Raw genomic sequence first — 23,415 nt, forward strand, 5'->3', positions numbered from 1 at the left:
ATAATGGTGGGAGTGATGGTGCTTGATGATGGTGAATAATGGTGAGTAATGGTGGTCATCCACACCTTTAAGAAATCATAACACTCCCCCCTTGGATGTCCACCATCTATGAAATATGCCTCGTTAAAAATCTTGTTAGGAAAACCCATTGGGACAAAACCTAATCAAAGGAGAAAAGAGTACATATCCACGTGAAACTTGCGAGCGTGACACTGCCTCGTTAAAACCTTGCCAAGAAAAACCCATTGGGAAAAAAACTTGGTCGAATTACAGTATTGTTATAAGTAGTGCTCATGCTTCCCCTGATTTCGACATATGACTTTTAATCATCTTCTCAATTAATAGTTGGCAATATTCCGATAAATGAATATGGTAATTTATTGTTTGACTTTGATACAGCCAACTATATCCGCTTTAAGATCCACGAAATTTTCCATAAAGATAGTGTAGTACACATTTTACACTTTTGGAACTTGCAATTCATTCTTTATCTTCTCGAGGGCTTAAAAAATCTTTAACTATATCCAATGATTTGACAAACATAATACCACTCAATAGAATGAGTCTTATCCATCTCTTATGTGTATTAATGGATAAAGATTCCATTTAATAGATCTTCTTTTCCAGATAAATTTTGCCCTTCCAAGATTTTTCATCTCAAATTATGTCACCAAATAATTGACCGTCTTTGTGAGCTCTTCGTGAGTCTCCACAAGATTTAGATCATTCACATCTATACCATTTAGATCATGATAATGGTAAGTCAAAAATTATTTGATCATTAACAAGGTATTCACTGAGGTGAATATACCATATTTTGAATATAATATGTAAATGGATCATTTTTAGAGTTTAACTCACGTGACCTCTGATTATATGCACAAACCACTTATTGAACGCTAGTAGCGCTAGTAGACTTTATTGAACGGTATTCACACCACTTATAAGTGTGTTAATCATTCGAACCAACATATATATTTCCCCCTCTTATATGCATAAATTATAATTGGTTAGTTGTGTACCATAATCATTTTTCACCCATTTAGGGATTCACGATGCAATCATAATGTGAAATTTGTCCTTAAAGGACATTGGTTTTCATGGCAAAATTTAATCTGCAATGTGTCCTTCTTAGACATTTTATCTTGCACTCATTTGCAACATATGTAATACTTTCAAGTTGCCATTTTATCGATAAATGCATCTAGCATTCTTTTTTCTTTTGGGCCTGTAAGAGGATCGCAGTCTTTGCGTGATCAAACTCTCCTTGCGTTTTTTGCCACATATTTCTGATGGTCTTTTTAATTGTATATACTCGTCTTTCAAATCCTAGGAAACATGATGGCGATAAAAATCATAGCATTTGCCTCATCTGTCCTGTGTTGGCTCCTTGATATCTACACAATCCAAGGTTTTCACAAGATCTAATCCTAGGAGGTGTAATTTGATATCTAAGCACCAGGATAAAAAGTTACTGCCGGTATAACATCAATGATTTGAAATTTCTATTTTTCGATTCCGGCCACCGTAAAGTAAAATAAGTAGAAAATAGTACAATAAAAAAATAAACTTATTTACAAACCTATAATTTTGTACGAGCGATAATATGTTATAGAATATAGTAGAAAATATAACTATCGGAACTTTACTAATATATTTAATCGTATTTCTATTAAAGCTTGTGTCAATATTTCTCATTACAGAATGTTGCTATTTATACAAAATTCCATGAAGCATTTTCTTGCTCTACTACAAGGAGAAAATGACAAGTTAATGCTTGAGATTAATTCACAGTCAAAAGAAATGTTTGGATAATAATTACACTAAGATCCCGTTTGGTTGACAAGATAAAATTAGCCAAGATAAGATACTTTTATGTATAAAATAATAGGCATATTATTTTATAAGATGTTTGATTTGATAACAATGAATTATCTCGCAATTAGTCAAGATAAGCCATGACAAAATTATTTTGGCGGAAAATAGTAGGGCTAACCAAATATCAAACTAAATCTTACTATTTAATTAATTTTGGGTAATCTTGCCAACCAAACAGGACCTAAAGCTATGACGTAAAGGCTTTAGTGCTTTACATGCAAAGACGAGTAATGACAACTTTCCTAACAAGGGTTGGTTATCTCTAGGGGTGAAAATCGGACGGATCAGATCGGATTTAGGCCTTTCAGAATATTTCCGATTTTTTTCGGAAGTCAATTAGCCATTCCGATTCCGATTTTTTCGGATTTTAAAAATGGATTCCGATTCCGATTTTTTCGGAAATTTCGGAAATTTCGGAAAATCGGAATTTTTCGGAATTTTTCATTTTCGGAATATTTTGGAAATTTTCGGAATATTTTCGGAAATTTTCAGAATATTTTTGGAATTTTCAGATTTTCCAAAAATTTTTTTTTTTCTCAAAATATATAATTGAATGAATAATATTAATAATAATAAAAATAAAAAAAGACCTACTTCATCATATAGACAGACACACAGTAGTACAGGACTAATAACCTCAACAACAAACACAAAGACCTGCTTTCTTGATGAAATTAAATTATATAAAAAAAAAGAAATAAAGGGAACAAGCATGCCTAGGTTCAAAATACCAACAATACAACACCTAATATACATCCAAACAAAAAAACCGAGAGGGCATCCAGCTATCCACATTGAATCACTCTCCAATTTTGCTCAATTGTTAACCTTCAATGTATTGAAATCTACAATGAAAAAACACGCAAAAATATTAACATTTAGAAATAATTGTAACAAAGTAAAAGTATTATAAAATTGAAGAACAATACATACTCTTTTCTATTAATAAGAGCTTATCGATGTGTTCTTCAACATTAACTAAAGGGCTGCTTCTTAAACCAATCTCTGAGAAGGATATATTAGGGGGTATGTAATTCACTGAAAACTCATAAACATCAAACCAAAGGAGCTTATTGGGTCTTAAGAGAAAGAAAAAAAAAATCGATCTTTGTAACAGAAAAAACAGATCAACTCATAAATTGTACTTATGAAACATACATCTTAAACTTTCAGCAAATATTTTGAATTGCCATATAAGATGTTTTGACATTAATATGTTAGCCACAACCAAGAAGCATCTCAATAGGAGAGTAAGAAAAAACAGGAATCATAAGATTGATACAAATTATGTACTAGAATAAGACATTCATGAAGAAGCACCTCAAAAGCCCCTCTAACAGTTTATAAAATTAATAAATGGGAGAAAACTTACCATCTCAAAAGCCCCTCCAACAGTTCCACTTAAAATGTTGCAACATAAACATTTATCAAAGGATTATCCTCCACAATTAATCTGCAGGTTGCCCCTATAAACATTTTGAATCCAAGTTCAAACAAATTCAGTAATAGATATAATAAGTAACTGGGGCAGTAGGTTTAAGGTTGCAGAAGGAAGGAAGGAAGGAAAACAGGGGATTGACATGTTCTGCCAATAATTTTTTTATTTTTTTGCAATTTTAAGAGTAATAATAGGAAGATTACCAAAAAAAATAGAGGATGGATTTCTATGAAATACCTCTAGAATGAAGGGATGCGGCTGGTGCTCGGTGGAGACAACAAGTGGCAGCGCGGCTAGTGCTCGGCTGAGAAAATAAGGGGCGGCGCGGCTGGTGCTCGGTGGAGACAATAAGAGATGAGGCGGCGCTGGTGGTTCTCGGCGGAGAGATGAGCGGGACGGGCTGGGAGCGGTGGTGGTAGGAGAAATGGGCGATTTACGAGAGAGAGTAAAGGGCTTGGTGCAGCGGCGGCGCAAACGTGAGAACGAAAAAGAATTAGGGTTTACAATTGAAGTTTTGTATATCAGTCAGTGTTCTAAAAATCGGCCGAGGCGGCCGATTAATCGGTCTCCGAGGCGGAGGCGGTCCAAAACCTTTACGATTTTAGTGTAAATGTTTGAAAAATCGGTTTTTTGCCTTGAGGCGGTTTTAGGCGGTCCGAGGCGGTCTGAGGCGGTCAAACCTTTAAGGCGGGTCAAACTCGGTGGCAAAAATCGGTTAAAAATCGGTTTTTTTATTTTTTTTATTTTTTTTATTTATAATTCAAAATAAAAGTTGAATTTTAATAAAAGAAAATATGATTTTATGCCTTATTTTGTTTATGTTAATTGTTATTGTTAAAGAACTAATGATGTATGCCAGGAATGTTCAAGAATAAATGTAAATTCAAAATAATTGTTTTTTTATTTATATTTTATAAGGATATTTATGTATTATGATCTTATAATTATTAAACTTTTATTATGTTATTAGGATATATACATGATGGAGATATAACTATGTTTAAATATCTTTTTATATATGTTTGGAGTATTTATAAATAATATTTAGAAATATATTATATTAAATTTTAAAAACCGACTTATTTCCGATTTATCATCGATTAATCACCGCCGCACCGATTAATCGTGAGTCGGTGCCTGACCGACTCGAACCCGATTACCGCTTTTTACAACCTTGAATTATCAGTACATGTTTTGAACCTTTTAATTATAAAAATAAACAAGTAATTTAGTATTATAATAATTTATAAATATTAATAATAATTGGAAAATATCGGAAAAAAAAAATCGGAAAAAATGGAAAAAAATCGGAAAAATCGGAACAAATTTCGGATCGGAATTCGGAAATTACGAAATTTCGATATGTATTTCCGATTCCGATCCGATTTTTTTTCGGAATTTTTGGAATTCGGAATTCGGAATTGAAAAAACCGTTCCAAAATCGGAAATTATCGGATCGGATTCGGCGGAAATCGGAAATTTGGTTCCGATTTCCACCCCTTGACTCACTTATGTCCTTCCTTGTGAATTAAGCAAGATGATGTTGACTTTGGGCTTGATAGGTTTTTTGAAATAGAATTATTTGTGCAAATGAAGCCCAACGCAAAAGAGAAGGCCCACAATTCATCCCATTTATTATTTTTTAGGGCAAATGATACTTATACGGTATACCACACACACATTGTCTTCTTCGGGGTTTATCTTCTCTCTCCTTGTCGATTCATTTCACAATTCAATTCAATCAAAAAAATGGAACTTGAATCTTCTTCAGCAACATCAGTTCGTGCTTCTAAAAGGCTGCGATTGTCATCTGTTTCTCAAAAAGTCTGTGTCGTTTTGCGATGTATGCATCCCGATGGTGACGAATATAAATTTTACATTGTGGATTTGGATTCATCCTCGGGCGGCGGCGATGGCGATGAATTCATTCATAAGAAACCCATTATTCGATTCAAAGGGAGTGTTCCTGGGGTGGCCTTTTGTGCTCTAAATTCCACACTTTATATGTTTGAGGGAGATATGTTTCTGGGTGGCAGAATGGGCGGAAGAACTTTTGCAGGTAAGTTTGAGATAAGCGAAGAAATCATCGATTATAATCTGAAGAAAGAAAACCTAGTTAAGATCAAGGCTATGCGTCACGGGAAAATTTCTCCTATAGCTCTTCCCACACCAGACGGTAATCGTATTTTAGTTTTTTCATCAGAAATCATCATGGGTGATGGTGGTCTGTTTTATGGTGATATTTTCGAGTTATATAACGTTTCTAATGACACGTGGGAAGATCTCCCTCCACTGGTACCTAGCTGTGGTGGGTCTTCTTTATCTTCTTTTCTAATTCAATCCTATGGATTTCTGACTGATTCCCGTTTTGTGATTCTGATCGAGTATGGTATCTATGGTCTCGAGTTTGGTATCTATGGTCTCGATCTTAACGCTCAATCTCAATCTAAGGTCTGGGAAGAATTTGGTGGTATTCCTGATTCACTTGATGGCTATTTTATAGGGATTGGGATTCATGATTATGAGTTTTATTTCACTCCTCACTGGGCTTATGCTAATTTTAACTATGGAGATATCAGTGAATTCCAAATTCCGGTATCAGAGTTTCCTAATGATTATGATTATGTTCCATCCAGTGTTCTAAAAATCGGCCGAGGCGGCCGATTAATCGGTCGCCGAGGCGGAGGCGGTCCAAAACCTTTACGATTTTAGTGTAAAGGTTTGAAAAATCGGTTTTTTGCCTGTGAGGCGGTTTGAGGCGGTCCGAGGCGGTCTGAGGCGGTTAAATCGGCAAAAAATCGGTCAAAAATCGGTTTTTTTTTTTTTTTTTTTTTTATAAATCAAAATAAAAGTTGGGATTTTAATAAAAAAAAAAAAAGGAGTTTATGCTTTATTTTGTTTATGTTAATTATTATTTTTAAAGAACTAATGATGTATGCCAAGAATGTATGTAAATTAAAAAAAAATTGCCTTTTTATTTATATTTTATAAGGATATTTATGTATTATTATGATCTTATTATTATTAAACTTTTATTATGTTATTAGAATATATATACATGATGGAGATATAACTATGTTTAAATATTTTTTATCTATGTTTTGAGTGTTTATAAATAATATCTACAAATATATTATATTAAATTTTAAAAACCGATTTATTTCCGATTTATCATCGATTAATCACCGCCGCACCGATTAATCGTGAGTCGGTGCCTGACCGACTCGGACCCGATTACCGCTTTTTACAACATTGGTTCCATCATATGTAAGACACTGTGATGTACTGATTCCCCACACGACACTTTTAGGTCATAGTGAAGATGGTGTTTTCGATATGGTTTTTGTGCAAGCAAAGTTTCATCCAGTCGATCCTTATGCCCAAAATCTACGTGTGATGCTGGATATATATCAGACTGATACCGAGCAATTCAAAAGAGCTACGGAGAAGAGGCACAATCGTCTTTGTGAAAAGCTTGGGCATGTCACTAAAACTCTCAAGCTCATGCTTGATTTTGATCTCTCTACTTATTTATGGGGACAAATGTATTTGTTTTCCATTTGAGCCCTTTTGTTCCTTTTGTCTCTTCAAAGATGTTTTATTTTCATCTTCAAATTCTCTCTTGTATTATTTTTAATCTTTTTTTTTTTTGTTCTTCAAATACTGGACGGTGAAATTATTTATTTCTTTTATTTCTTAATCCTTTCTATGATTCTATTGTTTCTTTTATTTCTTAATCCTTTCTATGATTCTAGACAACAATCATGACATAACTTATGCTTCTTTGGTACAAAGTTGATCATTTGGCAAATATTTGATCTTTTCTATTGTACAATAGGCTAATTGACATTTGAGATATGTCATAAAAATGAATGTTGGGAAATTTGTTTTAGAAGAAAAAAAAAAAAAAATCTTTAAATTGCGTCATTAGTTTACCGCTGAAGAGGGATTTCTTTAACGGGGTAAGGAAAAGTAATGAAAAATACTAAAATGCGTCATTTCCTTAACGCCCAGTTAAAAAACTAGTACTGTCTAATAGTCTTTCTTGTATTCAGAACATGTAGGATTCATTTATCGACTATCCTTGTTTAACTATTCGACTATTCGACTATCCTTGTTTAACTATTCAGAAACATGTAGGATTCATAAATTTATGTATTGAAATTTATGTATCACTGAAAACATTTTGTCCCCATTTATAACACTAAAAAACAATACACAAGTTCACAAAAAACACACTCATAAAACCATAAAAAATGTGTAAAACTGTGAAACACATATAATGCTGCACTATTCGACTATTAGGTTTCACTAATCGACTACGTTGTTCAATAACGGAATAAAATTGTCCCCCGCTGACACCATTTTGCTCCCTAGTGAAAAAAATCTAAAACCACAATAAAAAACATTTGTCCCACTAGAAAAAACCACAATAAAAACATAAGTTCAAAAGAAACAAACTACTAAAAAAAAATCTTAAAACTATGAACCACATATAATGAATTCATTAATCGACTATCCTTGTTTAACTATTCAGAAACATGTAGGATTCATAAATTTATGTATTGAAATTTATGTATCACTGAAAAATTTATGTCCCCCATTTAAAAAACAATACACAAGTTCACAAAAACACACTCATAAAACCATAAAAAATGTGTAAAACTGTGAAACACATATAATGTTTCACTATTCGCCTATTAGGTTTCACTAATCGACTACGTAGTTCAATAACAGAATAAAATTGCTCCCTTGTGAAAAAAATCTAAAACCACAATAAAAAAATTTTTGTCCCCATCTATAACACTAAAAAACAATACACAAGTTCACAAAAAACACACTCATAAAACCATAAAAAATGTGTAAAACTGTGAAACACATATAATGCTGCACTATTCGACTATTAGGTTTCACTAATCGACTACGTTGTTCAATAACGGAATAAAATTGTCCCCCGCTGACAACATTTTGCTCCCTAGTGAAAAAAATCTAAAACCACAATAAAAAACATTTGTCCCACTGGAAAAAACCACGATAAAAACATAAGTTCAAAAGAAACAAACTACTAAAAAGAAATCTTAAAACTATGAACCGCATATAATGGTTTCATTAATCGACTATTATTGTTTCACTAATCGACTATGCAGTTCAATAACAGAATAAACCCCACTGTATTTTGTGGAAAAACATCATAAAAATTGTGAAGGTCCAAGAAAAGGGCAAAATCGTTCTTGGAATTTCAGGAATTGGGGCAAATGACGACGGAGGGCAAAATCGTTCTTGGAATTTCTGGAATTGGGGCAAATGACGACGGCTAGGGAAAAGGGCAAATAGACTTTTCAATGGAAAATAAAAGAAAAAAAAAAAAAGAAAAAGAAAAGGAAGGAAAAACTTCAAAACGCGAAACTAGTTTACCGCGGAATAGAACTGTGTTAACGGGGTAAGGAGAAAAATGGAAAAATTGCGTCATTAGTTTACCGCTGAAGAGGGATTCGCTTAACGGGGTAAGGCAAAACTGAGAAAAACAGAAGAATTGCGTGATTAGGTTACCGCTGAAGAGGGTTTCGTTTCGGGGGTAAGAAAGAAGTAGAAAAATTCATTAATTCGACAGCACAAGCACTACAAGAAAATAGACTTTTAATAGCATATTGTTATAGCATTTTTGTATTAAGTGCTGTAATAACCAATAAGAATAAAAAAAACGCTATAATATTGTGGGCCGCCCAAATTTTATTTTGGTTAGACTTTCAAATAGGAAATATATTAACTACGGGGATAACCCCAATTCATTTAATTAAGTATTACAAATACAAACCCTTCAATTTATCTCTCAGTCGCCGACTCTCTCCGACCAGAATTTTTTTTCCAACATTTTGTAGTCGTCGTCTCTCACTCCAAGGTCGACATGACGACGCCATCTAGTCGGTTATTTCTCCTTTGCAAATTATCTTAATTTCAGTTTATTTGCTATATTGATTCGCCCACATAGATTGTTTATTCGATGACGGACATTGTTCAAATCTATTGTAGATTACGATTATGTAAATTCAATTAAGACTTTATAATTTAATTTTCGATTATATTTTTAATTCCGTTTTCTCCTCCTACCATTTGTTCATTCTTGTATGTAATTTTATAATTATATTGTTGTTTTATGGTAGAAATGGGGCATGTCATGAAAATTACGAACAAGGAGTTTTTACAAGATATTATAGTGCGTAAATCATTGAATATATCCATACTTCAAGATTCACAGACAAAGTTCTTGGAAGTACTGCTTTGAAATATGGATGACATGGAATAATGTCTGGGTTTTTTCCTCCTCTGTATTATCCTGCAAATATATGAACATAACTATTATGTATCCTTTTTTTTTTTCCTGATTGCAGGAGAAGCTTTATGATTTGATATTGAGGAATAAGATAGCAAGAAGATGGGGTTACAATGATGGCTAATAACGTACTCTCCTATGTTGAGGTTTTCCTTTCTCGTACTTTTGCCGAATATTATATGATGTATTGTTACTGATTTTTTTAAACTTTTTTATGCCATATATCCATTTTTCAGTCTTCCATTAGATACATTGGTTAGATTAACATGGATATTGTTAGTGTTCGAGTCAGAATCTATGTTAAGGGGTTTATAAGACATGATGAGTTTTGTATTGTTAAATGAGTTATATACTTGATGATTTATTTTCTATAACCTAATGTACATTAATTCAAATTTTGAAGATGCAGTTGTATTTCTTCATATGAACATATTATGTTGGTTCTTAGATACAGTAAAGTGCAATGAAACTGTGAAACCCAAGGCATTGCAAGCTTTTATTCTTGAGTTCACGAAACTTATTATTTCCCTGTTTTTGAGTCTTGTCTTTGTATGAGAAATTAACACAACCTTTGTCTTCTAACTCCTTTTATTTTCTTTCTTTCATTTTCAGCTTCTAGTATCATTTGTAAAGAGTCATAAAAAGAAATACATGAAGGGATTCAATATGAGCTATATGTACAATTCTGTTTGATTCAATTTGACTGTCAAATCTCGTTTATGCTTCCCATCTCCATACAGAGAGTAGTATACTCTGTTTTGAGTTAAATATGTGCTTGAAATGGAATATGGAGATAGGTAATAAAGTATTTTAATAGGGGAAAAGTAATTTTAGTTTTTCTTGTATGTTAACAAGTAATTTTTTTTCTTATTCAATTATGTAACAGGTCAAGGATGAGAAGATAGAATTGTTGTTGTAGATATGAATTCTTCCTTGAATTGCACACCTTTTTTTGTTTTTATTTTTGTTAAGACATTGTATACATCTATTTTTCTAGTCAATATAGTATGAATACTGAATAATGGAAGATAGTTCTTGTATTGTTTCATGAATTTGGTTCAGTTTGTAATGATGATTATTTATTTTTTTATCATTACGAAATATTGTGTTTAATTGTTTCTTTTATGAAGTTTATTTGTTCTTTTTAATTGCACAATATTGAAATATTGAAGAAAATAAATAGTATAAAACTACTACAATTGCATTGTGTAAATGCTATCAATTAAAAGATGATAACATTTAATTAATGTTATCTTTAACAATTCAGTAGCGTTCGTAAAGTGCTATAGCAGATTAATAATGGCTTGGAAAACGCTATTGTACCCATATAATAGCGTGTTCGTAAAGTGCTATAGTAGATTAATAATGGCTTGGAAAACGCTATTGTACCCATATAATAGCGTTTTATATCTATTGTAAAAATAAATACGATAGCATCTTACAAAACGCTATGTGAAATACAAGATATAATAGCGTTTGAAAAACGCTATAAAAGAATTGACACCTATTATAGCTCCGGCAGACATAGCGTTTGTAAAAACGCTATGAAATCCTATAATAGCGTTTTTCAAACGCTATGGATAACGATTTTTGTTGTAGTGAAGACCGACCTAGGGAATTTGAAGCTACACCGACCCCATTTCACATTTTCGCTTGCGCTCTTATTTTTCACACAATTTGAAGCTACACGATGCCGCCGATCAAGGATCTGAGTAGGAGAAAGAGGAAGGGGGTACAAAATGATGAGAGTGTGGAGGAAGAGAAAACTGTGAAATTGGGCAAACCAAAAAGGAGGAGAAAACCACTGCAAGATGGGGGGGCAACTGAGGAAGTTGAAAGGGACAAGAGTGAAGGGGGAATTGAGAAAGTTGGAGGAGGAGGATATTCCCGTACAAGTAATATGGATAGTGCGGCAATGATTGAGGTTAGGAATAATTGGAGTTGGGAGTTGTTTGTCTTATTTTTGTATAATCATTTTATTTACCATTTTTTGAGTCATCTTGCTAATCCGTTTTATTGGGGATGGTTGGCGCTTGGGTTGTCGATTGATTTTACAGGCGAAGGAGGACGAGCGTAACACGTGTCACCAGTGCAAGAGGAATGATAAAGGAAGAGTAGTACGCTGCACCAAGTGTCTCACTAAGCGATATTGTGTCCCTTGCATGACTAAATGGTATGAGACTCTTTTTGCTTTTGGAGTTCATTTTTACTTGTATTATTTGATCAATGGTTCTTTTGATTGGGGCTTGAGTGGCTAAAGTGTCTGAACATGAGTTCCGAAACATTGTTGAACCAGATTTCGAGTTTACCTGTCTATGTTCTTCTTTTCTGCATGAGTTATATAACATCTTTTCTATTAACAGTGAGTTGTTGGCTATGGATGTTGATTGAAAACTATCTCATAACAATGTTTTCCTTTTTAGATTTATTATTGTATCTTTGATTCCGTTAGTGTCTGAAAAAGTAAAGTCCTGTTCCCAGGTATCCTCAGATGCCGGAAGAGGCTTTTACTGAAGCTTGCCCTGTTTGTTGTAGCAATTGCAATTGCAAGAGTTGCTTGCAAATGGATGGTCGAATTAGGGTTGGTTTTTATCCATCCTGCACTTTCATATATATATATATATATATTCCGCGAGTGCGTTTTGTCATTTCATATTGTTTTCCATATTCTCTCTCTTTCTTGCTCTCATCTTTAGGTTAAATGATTTTTCTATTCAGATTCAATGTTTTTGTATTGCATGCAGGATTTAAAATTATTAACATTGAAATATGGCCATGAAGAAAAGATGGAGTACTCTAGATACATGCTGCAAAGGCTTCTGCCCTTCTTAAAACAGTTCCATGAAGAACAAATGGTCGAGAAGGAAATGGAGGCTAAGATAAAAGGTATTTTCTTTTCCGGATTCGGATAACTTGGAGGACTATGTATGTGATTCGGATTTCTTTTGCTGTCGAGTTAGTATTGGACTCATTTAGTGTAGACCTCTATCTAAGCTAACTTATCATGTAATTAATTGACAAATCAGAGGTTTCGTGTGTTTGCATAAGCTTTCCAAAATCGTAAATGACGAATTACTTATGTAATGTTTAGTGTATATCTACTTGAGATTCCTTATGTACACACTTTATCTTCCACATACATTAGGACTATATAAAGTGAGAAAACATAAGATTCTTGTGAGAGAAGAAGAATAACAAAACATTCTGAGAGAAAAATAGAGAAGTAAAAAAGGAAATTTTAGTTTTTACCAGACAAAAGAGACTATGTTGCTTCTAATCAATTAATCAACAACAATCAAGACAATCCACCACCACATCCAATCCATCAACCATCTTCAATTTTTAAACACCAACACCATTACCAACAAGAGGAGGTTCGTGCTCTAATGTGTTTCGACGTTCTGAGGTTGTGGTGGTGTTGGTGTTGCGGCTATGGTGGTGGTTGTGTTGCGGCTGTGGGGTAGTGGTGGTGTTGTATTGCCGCCGACGACAACGATTATTTGAGCACGAGGACGAAGTTAGTGAAGAAAGAGGGGGCAATTGAGGATATGATAAAAATTAGGGTTTCTTTAGGAATTTTTGAAATTGGAATTTGGTCCCTAAGCCTTTAGATTATTTGTAATCAAATCAAATTGAGTTTATCTTCATTTATAGGAGGGTATTTATATCAGCAAAATCAAAGAAATGTTAGAGTAGGTGACCAACAAGCCAACCTGTGGCTGTGGTCTTTCGTATTTATTATTGTAATAAACGAACCTTTATTCGTATTAATGATAAAACACATTGGCATTCTATATCTTTGTCCCTTTGTCACAAGCATAGATATAGTCCTTACAGTTATTACAAGTACTAGTAATTGATCGTTAGGATCGTGAGATATTTACTTAAGTATTATAACTGTTAAACGTGTTCCTAGTCGAAGGGTTACGCCACTAATGAGGATATCGGCCTTTCCCATTAAGACTAGCACTTAGTGTATGTGTACTGCATCTCATCAGTAAACGGTATTGTGATATCGGCATGCATAAGTGGGTGCTCGTAAGTTGACGAGTTCACTGAACTCCCTCACCCTAGAAATCTCTAAGTGGTTCCCAATAATCGAGTAGAGATATCTATGGTATAGTTGTACACCATTAGTCCTTATGACCTAGACATCACCGTGACTTCACTAGAGGACCAGCTGTATCGTGACCTGTCCCTGAGTTCCACCGAGGACCATCCCAAGGGCCAGTGTTCGTGCAGTCCGAAATCTAGTGGGAGGTCTGTGCATTGTAGTCGGGGATTCGATCGCTAGAATAGTCTTGGATGTCCTGTGTGTTCTGAAAGTTTGTAATCATTCTAAGTCTCTGGCCAGAGCTGACTAAGTGATGATTAGAGAATTCGATTCTCTAAGTCATGCACGTAAGGATTACAACACTTAGAACGATCGCACCGTCATCGAACATATAAAGAGGTCTCGATGAACCAATGCCTCTAGTTCGATCGGGACATATGAATCGAAGGGACCGTACTGTACGTTAACTATATCTGAAGGTTCTTGCAGGCACTTCATTTGTATCTAGGGAATCATGACGCGTAGTTGCTAGACGCCAATCTTGATTCGTTGGGTGGTTAAGGTGAAACGAGTTTCATCTTAATCGTAACTCTAAGGGGACGAGTTTTGACCACAAAGGGTTGTGGGCCCACGGCTAGCTTACACCTGAACCATCGAGGGTCACACTGCTCGTGCACATGAGATCTTTGAATAAACGGTCAGAGATAAAATGGTTTATCTTTGCATGATTGGAAGTCAATATGATTGGGTCCAACATTCGTAATTTGGAATTATGAATGAGAATAAGAAAAGGAAAAGAATAGGCGAAAGTTGTAGTGAACTTTCTAAATCGGGAAGTTTCCAAATTTAGAAAGTGCACTGAACTAGGGTTTCCACTTTTGGAAAGTTGGAAAATGAAAGATGGCACTCGTAATGACGAGGACATTATAATGAATCCGAATATGTAATTGTTACGATTTTCCGATCATTGAATTGAGAGAGACGAGCAAGTGAAGGAACTAACGAGCTTAAGCTGTTGGGCCCGGTCCAACTTAAGCCCGTTAGGGTTTTATGCAAGGGACTATAAATACATGATTTATAGGTCTTGCACAAACACACAACACGTCCAAAACCCTAGCCGCTCCCTCTCTCACGCTCGGCCATCTCCCCTCGGCCACCGCGCCATCGTCGCCGGAAAATCGCCGGAATCGGCCATCCGTTGGCCGATCTCTTTCGGTATTCCTTTCCTTCTTTCTTTTCTTCCGTTATTCTGACTATTACGTGTCTAGTGCCACGTGTTTAGTAGATCGAAGTATACGAGGTGAAATCCAAGAGGAGGAAGATTGAAGAATCGAAGATGCGAGAAGGCAATTCTGAAAAACTGCTCTCGGATTTTCTGCGCTGTCCAGCGAGAAAATTCGCCATAAATCAACCGGTGATCGGATGGACGTGAAATTTTGACAGCAGCTTCACGACTCATAAATCTACCATCGCCCAGAAGGAATTATTCATCCAGTGAATACGCATGGAGATACGGAAGTCGGAGCAAGGCTGTAATTTCAGATCAGCAAACAGATTGGATCAATAGGAGTGGGAAGAGCAGCTAGCCATCTTCTCTGCGCGTGAGATTCACGCGCCGCCGTGGCCGTCTCGCCGCTCTTGCCGCTGCACCGCTGCTGCCCCGATTGTACGGATTGGTTTCCGTAGCAATCTCGACTTGCTAAGTGCGCCTACCTCACGCTTCAAGAGGTAATGTTTCGAATCTATTGTCATTCGATTCGGTTACGTTTAAATTAATATATGCATGTTCGTTTTAATAAGAAACTTGTATGACTTTATGTGTCTACATGAAATTGGTTTTATTATTGCGAGCATGATTATTTGATTTAAACGCGAGCATGCTAATTGATTTAATTTCGATTAAGTAATCAAGCATGTTGTTGTTTTAATTTCGCTGGAAGCGCAAAGGTACGCAATTAATTGATTTAATTTGTCGGGCATGTGCTTATGTGCTTTAAAGTCGTTTAAATCGCATAAAATTTTTGTTTTCCGCTGCGTACACGTGCCCGAAACCCAACAGTGGTATCAGAGCTCGTTGCGCAATTAATTGCGTTTCGTTTTAATATGCATGTTTGATTTATTAAAGTAGCGATTGTCGTATTATGCAATTGGGAGTTTTCGTAAGTTTAAAATATTTTTGAAATATTGTTTAGAGTTTTTCCAGCTTTAAAATTGTTTAAAATTGGAAAATCGGATCTGAAATTTTTTTAAAAATGTCGGATTTTTAATTGTTCGGATCGAACCGGTCGAACCGACCGGTTCGATGGTTGTGTGCGATTTAGTTTACCAAATCCACGTGGATTCGGGTCGGTCAGACCGGTTCTCGGTCCGACTGACCCGGCCCACTGATTTGGGTCAGCTGGACCGGACAGAACCGGACCGCTTCGGTCCGAACCGGTCAGACCGGTTGGGCCGAACCGGTTCACTGAAAATAAAAAAAAAAAAAAAAAAAAAAAAAAAAAATTCAGATTTCTAAAATTAAACTTAAAACAAATTGATTTTAATTTTTGGAAAATTATTTTCAATTAATCCCAATTAGATAATTGGATCGACAATCATCTATTTTAGTAAATAGGTGTTAGATTAATTAAATTGATTTAAATTGTTAAATTGATTTCAATTAATAGAACACATATATAATGTTGATTATATATTCAACTTAATTAGTAGTACCTTAACATTATTTGAATGATTTATGCTAGTTGAGGTTCTATAATTATTTTGAAAACTCGATAATTAATTAATGTAATTAATTATGAAATTAGGTCGTATGTTCCTCTTAGGACAATATGCGCTTCCATATACCTTTAGAGAACATAGATGTAGGAATCACATAGACCAATCCAAAACCTTCTGATGAGATAAAACTTTTAAATAAAATCCCTCATTCTTAATTCAATTAAGAATCATTTCAAGCTATAAAGAAAAACCCAATCTGTTGAGTTATTTCTTTCCTTCTGCCAACGGTTGGATTATGTGTAGCCCTTTACTATAGTGCAGTAAGCCGTGTTAGCGGGGAGTGCTATGGTAGAGTAAGCTGTAATTCAATTGACATAATGATGAAGGTAGCCATAGAAAAGGGTTATGTTGGATTAACGTGGTCGGCTAGATTAACTAGGGACTGCATTAGTTTGGCATAATCAAGTTCTATGAGCATCTTTGATTGGTAGGTTAGACTTGACACACGACGATTTTGATATTCGCGAGATTAACTTAGGTCATTATCAAGTGTGAGGAAAATTAATTTAGGGTCATATTGTGGATATGATTGATTGTGATCTACCTTTGGGCAAATATAATCGGGCTAGATTAACTACGGGTTATATTTGTCTATTGGACCTAAAGCCCATTAAGAAAAATCAGTTTTCTCGTTTGTCTACTAGAGGGAAGTGGAACTCGATAAAATTAGTGGGAGAACAATTAAATAACATAAGTCCAAACATTTAATTGTAACAATCATTTAACGCGAATCTCTAATAATCCTCTTCTCTATATGTCTCAGATAATTATGTCTAAGAATCCCATAATGTCAATCCTCGACAATAAACTCAATGGCCCTAATTACCTAGATTGGTTGCGTAGTCTTAAGCTTGTGCTAACTGTTGAGGGGCGTCTCTATGTTTTGAACGAGAGACTTCCCGCCACTATACCTGCTACAGCGACTGATGCTGAAATGGAAACTTATGAAGTTTGGAAGAAAGATGACACTCATGCTAGGTGCTATATGATAGCCGCCATGGAGCCCGCGCTTGCGAGGAAATATGAGTCTCACTTGCATGCTTTCGATATAAAGGCTCATCTCGATAGCATGTATAGTGAGAATATTAGGGCATCGAGGTACGCTGCTACAAAGGAGTTGATCACGGCGAGTCTGCGCGAAGGGACTTCGGTCCACGAGCACTGTCTCAAAATGATCACTCTCCTTGAAAAGCTAGTGAATCTCGATGTCACCCTCCCGGCCGAGCTCTCGTTGGATTTGATCCTGTTGTCTCTTCCTAGTTCCTATGAATCGTTCATAGTGAACTTCAACATGAACAAACTAGATCCTCCCTTGGATGAGTTAATGAATGTAACAGCCCGCATTTTCATAAGCATTTATATATGATTATATGGAACATATAGTAAATACGAATATACGTGCATTTCATGAATCGAGTAGCAATTTATACGTTCTCTATGTGTTTATGTGATTAAGATACATTATAGTATTTTTAGAAGTAGACATTATTATTAATTGAGTAGTTGATTCTAATTATGTGATTTAATGAATTATTTACTTTAGTCCATGGATTTTAATGATGTGCTTTAATTGATGATTAATCTAGGATTGAGATGATGTGAAATTAGTTTTCGTTATAGTTTAATTGGTATGCTATGGAATTTATTTGAATTATATGTTTTAGTGTGTTGTGTGAGGGAAAGTGAATTACTCCCTAAGTTTATTAATTACAAAGGACTCCCCTCTTCTCTCCTATATTGCTAAGAAGCCCCAAGGTATGTTCTCCCAAATTGCTAATAAAACCCCAATGTCTTTTATATTGCAAATAAGGGCCTCATCTCCCCTATAAATAAACCCCTCCTCTTTATATTCTCTTCACACCAAAAATCAGCCAAAAAGGCTCTCTCCTCTTTCCTTCTTCATCGATCAAAAGCCCCGAAGAAGAATTCTCTTCTTCCACTTCAAGAAGCTCCCATCAAGCCCCTTCCTCTTCTCTCTTCAATCCCTCTCGAAAAGAGAAGCTCCCTCTTCTTCAATTCTGCTAGAAATCTTCAAGAAACAACCCCTTCACATCCTTCAAACCTCAGCCCCAAATCCATCCAAGAACATCCAAGCCAAACCCGCCGAAAATCCACTGAGCTTTGGTTTTCTTACACCTTCATCTTCGATTTCTTGCTCTTGGGTAAGGACCTTTGTCTTTACTGAAATAATAACCTAATTAATATAAAATATATGGGTTTTAATGAATTATATGTTAGTAGTTTTAATTTTGGGCTCTAGAAGATAAAGCTCTTGATGAACACTAAGTGAATTTCAGTTTCGTAGCTTCTGATTGTATTGCATGTCTCATCGGGTAATCCCTAAGATAAAATTATGAAATTTTATGGTAGTCTAGATCTTTCGGTTAGGTTCATGTGGATATAAATTATGCATAAATCGGATTTGTATTGAGTGAATTATGAATCGTTTTCTGAATCTGCACAGTTTCGGAGTCATCCACGAATTATGTGTTAAATAGCTTTTTATACTACTCTTGTTGAAGTGATTTCACTCGAATATGATTATGTACTTATGAAACTAATATTCTACAAAATTTGGTAATTTTTGGATTAAGTAATGAATTATTTGGTATTTTTAAAGTTAGTGGGTCTGTTCTGAATTTCTGCTTATGTTACTGTACTAAATTGATTATATCTCTTACATAGATGATTTTCTTCATAAACTGTTTTAACCCTATACACTAGACTTAGATATGAACATGTGTTCCAAATTTCATCAGGTTTTGATCTACGGTTTAGGAGATATGAATTTCTGAATTTATAGTGCCTAAACTGCCAGATCTGTTTTGACCAAAGATGTAGATATAGATTACTAATGAATTTTCAGGTTTTCAGTCTCGGAGTTTACTGCATGTTTCACAGGTGCCCTGTTTTCCAAAAATCACGAAATTTCATGGGTAACTAGATCTTTCTGTTCTCTTTAATTTGATATATTTTAATCATCAATCGGATTTCAGATGATTAAGATATGAATTATTTACTAAACCTGCACAGTTTTTGAGTCAGCTGAGGATTTGCTTTTAAAATCGATGTTTTTCCAGTTTGATTTCCTTAATTCCACTTGGAATGGATTTATAACTTATAAAACCAGTCTTCGACAAAGGTGTGCAGTGTTTTAACAAAAGGGTGATTTATTGGGTATTTTTAAAGTGGATGGTTCTGTTTCTGTAAGTGTGACCATACTACTGTACTGTTTTACTTATTTCTCTTAGGCTACTGGTTATTTTGGAAAACTGTTTTAAAAGAGTCTTTTCTACTGATACAGGAGTATTTTGTTAAAGTTTCAGAATTTTTGAAGTTATGGTCTAAGAGAAATGTATTTTTAAAGTTAAAAGTGTCAAAACTGTATGATTTTCCTAAAAGGTAAAAGGGTCCTTTGTGAGCATGGTTTAAACTCTTGAGGCACAACATAACATAATAATTGAACATAGATGAAGTGTTCCATGAGTATTGAGCTACATCTAATAAATATTCTTAGACTACTCTATGATTAGAACAATAGGTTGTTCATCGAAATTACTATGTGCTAGTACTTATAATGATTTAGATTTCCGATGGTTCCTTAGTTAAGAAGCATTGGATTTCATTATGTGTGTTTGAAATATGTGGTTTACTCTTCTGAGGTATAAGTATGTATATATATAAGTATATTTATATGTATATCGATAGTTTAGATCTATGATGTTATAGGCGTACTCCCCTCGGGTTGAGGAAACTTATAACCCGTAGTTATAAATTAGAGTATATACGTATATGTATAAGTATATAAATACGTATAAGTGCCTATGTGTATATACGTGTAAAAGGATATGTGTATTGACTACTAATGTTTGATCTCTATGTGCTTACTATATTCTCGGAAATTACTTCCGAATTATAGGATTTAATTCCTTCGAATTACGTGAATGATATAATTGGAATTATTATCGTGTTGCTATTAAGACCTTTGACTTTCGTGCATTCATCGAGTCATTAATTGGTATTGCATGGTCTACTATAGAGAAGTCAAAATTGTAACGTTGCTACGGTTGAATAGACACGGGATACGGGGGGCCGGTATCCCAACAACAGTTACTATAGAACAACAGGGTGGTTAGCTCCCACCGAATGACCGGGCTCAGCATATAAACGTCTATTGCCGATGCTTACGTTAGGGATCCCGACATGTGCATACTTGCATAGAAAAGATTTTGAAAGAAAAATAGTTTTAAAAAGAGTTTAAAAGAAATTTCGTTTTTTAAAAGAAAGGGACTTTTTTTGCCTAAATCGGATTCGCAAGTAAACCGTGAATTAAATTACATGAATTATTCCTTGAATGATTTTTAAGTAGTTTTCGAAACAAAACCATACTTTTGTTATAATGCTCTCGATTTCAAAGAAAATATGTTATGTGCTTATATGTGTATTTATGTGATTGAATATGTGTGACGTGTTTGTATTTCATTAGTTATGATGATGGGTCGAGATAATATAATTAGTTGGAAAGAACATAGACGAATACTTTAGGATTCCCATAGGTCGTGAGTGACACGTTGAGAGAGGCGTGAGTTCGTCAGACTAAGACTAATGTCCTTACTGAGCCAGTGTTTGGGCTCATGCTTTTATGCAAATTATCTTTTCAGGTTCTCCAAGCTATGTAGGAGGCCGGCGGAGAGGAGTTCAAGGAATCACGAGCCTTGGTGCCTAGATCAGTTTACTCGTATTTTCTACGCAACGTTTTATCAAAAAAAAACTAATCATATAGTATAATTTTATTTTGTACTCTGATTTGGGGACCCGGTCTATTAAACGGGGGTATCTTAAATAAAGTTTATTTCCTTCCGCTGTCTTACGAGTGTTTTCTAAACCCCGGTGATGTTTTATGTGGATTATTCCGCCACCTCGAGAGTATTTTCAAAATCCCGTTTATGTTATGGTACACTCTCTATGAAAAATCTTATTTTCCGATTGTGGGTTAGATTTGAAGTAAAGGGAAATGGTTCTAAAATTTTAAAGTGGTTTTTAACATTTGTTGAACTAAAATTTCTTTTAAATCATTGAGGGTGTTACAGACATGGTATCAGAGCAGTGTTTAATACACTGGGTTCCTCGTTATGGCTCAAGGCACATGTGATTCCTCCTCCGATTCCCGGCCTAAGTAATAAGGTATGATTCTTAGTTAAGAAGACTTGAATTAGAGAACTTAGAATTTTATATAAGTTTACTCATTGACCATATCTCGAGTTGATCTTAGTAAGATTTACAATCTCCTAATTACACTATATAATGTGAATAATGAGGAGTATATAATTTATGTGCTTTTGAAGTTTTATGTAATTTGGTGTATGCCATATTGTTGATCTAATAATTAAGATAAGTACCCCGAAATGTTTGATATGTTACGTTCTGATTTAGAACTAAATCTTATGTGATTTATAATTGGTTAAGTGATTCGAACCTTCTTTGAATGTTATATGCTATAATATCGTTGATTGAGATTTGCATGTGGAATTATTTAGTGTATTGAAAAATATTCGTTTCCATAAAATAATTTTGGGAAGTATTTGATATTTTGTTTAATTGATTCATGCCCTACCTTTATGCTTGTTGATTTTGCATGTTTGTTTAACTTGAAGATCTAAAGTCATGATGATGGTGTAATTATAAAATTTTCGAATTTATAAGAATTAGGAAAGAAAAAGATTGTTTTCGATGTTTAAGGGATAGAGCGCATGTTTCGATCAAGTCCGAATTTTCAATAAAGCTTTCAGACTTTCACTAAGTCGGATTTTTAAATTAAAAAGAAATTTTCTTCATAGGAGAAACTCGTTTTTCTTGAATTTTTCCTTGAATTTACTTGAATGAAGTGGTGGGTATGAATTGTTGTCTCTAACTTATTTTGAATGGACTTGATGATCTAGGAGTATAGCAATTGAATTAATGGGTGTATAAATAAATCATTTATGTGTACCTCATATGTTAAGTGGATATTGTACCACATTCTTACTTATGCGCCCAATTGGTAGAGTCTAATTTTGTGGTAGTCTACTTATATTGAAATACGTAAGATTAGATCACATTAATCCTGGTTTACTTGAACAATATAAGAATTAAGAATGCTGTCCCTCGATGATGTTTAATTCAAATTATTTTAAGATCACTTTACAACTTCGTGAATTTCAACGGTAAAGAATTACGTGATATGCTGTAGATTTCTCACTAAGTTCTTGTCATATGTCCATTTCTTGATTAATCTATGTGTTTGATTATTATATGATCGATTTGCTGAAATAATTGACTAAGTGTGCTATTAATGTTATGTGACATGTATGTGAAAAAGTATGATCGACTCTTGTTACAAATTAAGTACATGTGCAATTTAAATTCAAATATATGAATTACATGATTTTTCTGTGTGTGTGGATTAATTAATCTCATACATCTGTATGCATATGTGTATGCTATATGCATTTATGACGTTCAAATTTCTTGATAATTGCATATTTGTGACTAAATCATTTTTGAAGATTCCTATCGATACATGTAATTGACAATTTGGACCAAACTAGGTGTCTATAGAATCAAATTGAGCTAGTTGCCTTTAGATTTTGATATTTGTTATTTTGACTATGTGAAATTATGTGAACTATGTGCATAGTCAAGTTTTCTTAGTAAATTATTATACTTTAATACTTCATAATTTTGAGTTTATAAGTATATACTTCTTTAAAAGTGTTTTCACGAAAATAGTTGAGACCGGTTTCTAATTTTAAGATCTCGAATTTCTTTATGATAAAACTTATCTTTAATTTTCTTAAAACTCATGTACCCGTATTTCTATGGTCCCAACTATGTGCGATACTTGGATTTTCGAAATTCGGATATTCGAAGTTAACGGTAGGATAATATATGACTTAA

General features: G+C 34.3%; 1 protein-coding gene and 2 long non-coding RNA genes across 3 annotated transcripts; 2 read left to right on the forward strand and 1 right to left on the reverse strand.

Annotated features, from left to right (window-relative positions):
- Window positions 1-2,460: 2,460 nt before the first annotated feature.
- LOC148766981 (uncharacterized) lies at window positions 2,461-3,814 on the reverse strand. The gene is made up of 3 exons (XR_016034313.1): window positions 3,554-3,814; window positions 3,251-3,344; window positions 2,461-2,723 (listed from the first exon to the last, which is right to left on the reverse strand). It is a non-coding gene; the product is annotated as an uncharacterized LOC148766981 (long non-coding RNA).
- Window positions 3,815-4,983: 1,169 nt separating this feature from the next.
- On the forward strand, window positions 4,984-6,931 carry LOC148766982 (uncharacterized). Its single transcript, XM_088825678.1, has 2 exons — window positions 4,984-5,911; window positions 6,627-6,931. The coding sequence occupies exons 1-2, from the start codon at window positions 5,066-5,068 to the stop codon at window positions 6,711-6,713; spliced, it is 933 nt and encodes a 310-aa protein (XP_088681804.1). The 5' UTR covers window positions 4,984-5,065; the 3' UTR covers window positions 6,714-6,931.
- A 2,156-nt stretch (window positions 6,932-9,087) lies between these two features.
- On the forward strand, window positions 9,088-10,737 carry LOC105973436 (uncharacterized). The gene is made up of 3 exons (XR_001174239.2): window positions 9,088-9,237; window positions 9,706-9,793; window positions 10,534-10,737. It is a non-coding gene; the product is annotated as an uncharacterized LOC105973436 (long non-coding RNA).
- The last annotated feature ends 12,678 nt before the right edge of the window (window positions 10,738-23,415 follow it).

The sequence above is a fragment of the Erythranthe guttata genome, chromosome 11 (assembly GCF_056151865.1).
Source record: "Erythranthe guttata isolate IM_541 chromosome 11, IM_541, whole genome shotgun sequence".
Taxonomy (NCBI): Eukaryota; Viridiplantae; Streptophyta; class Magnoliopsida; order Lamiales; family Phrymaceae; genus Erythranthe; species Erythranthe guttata.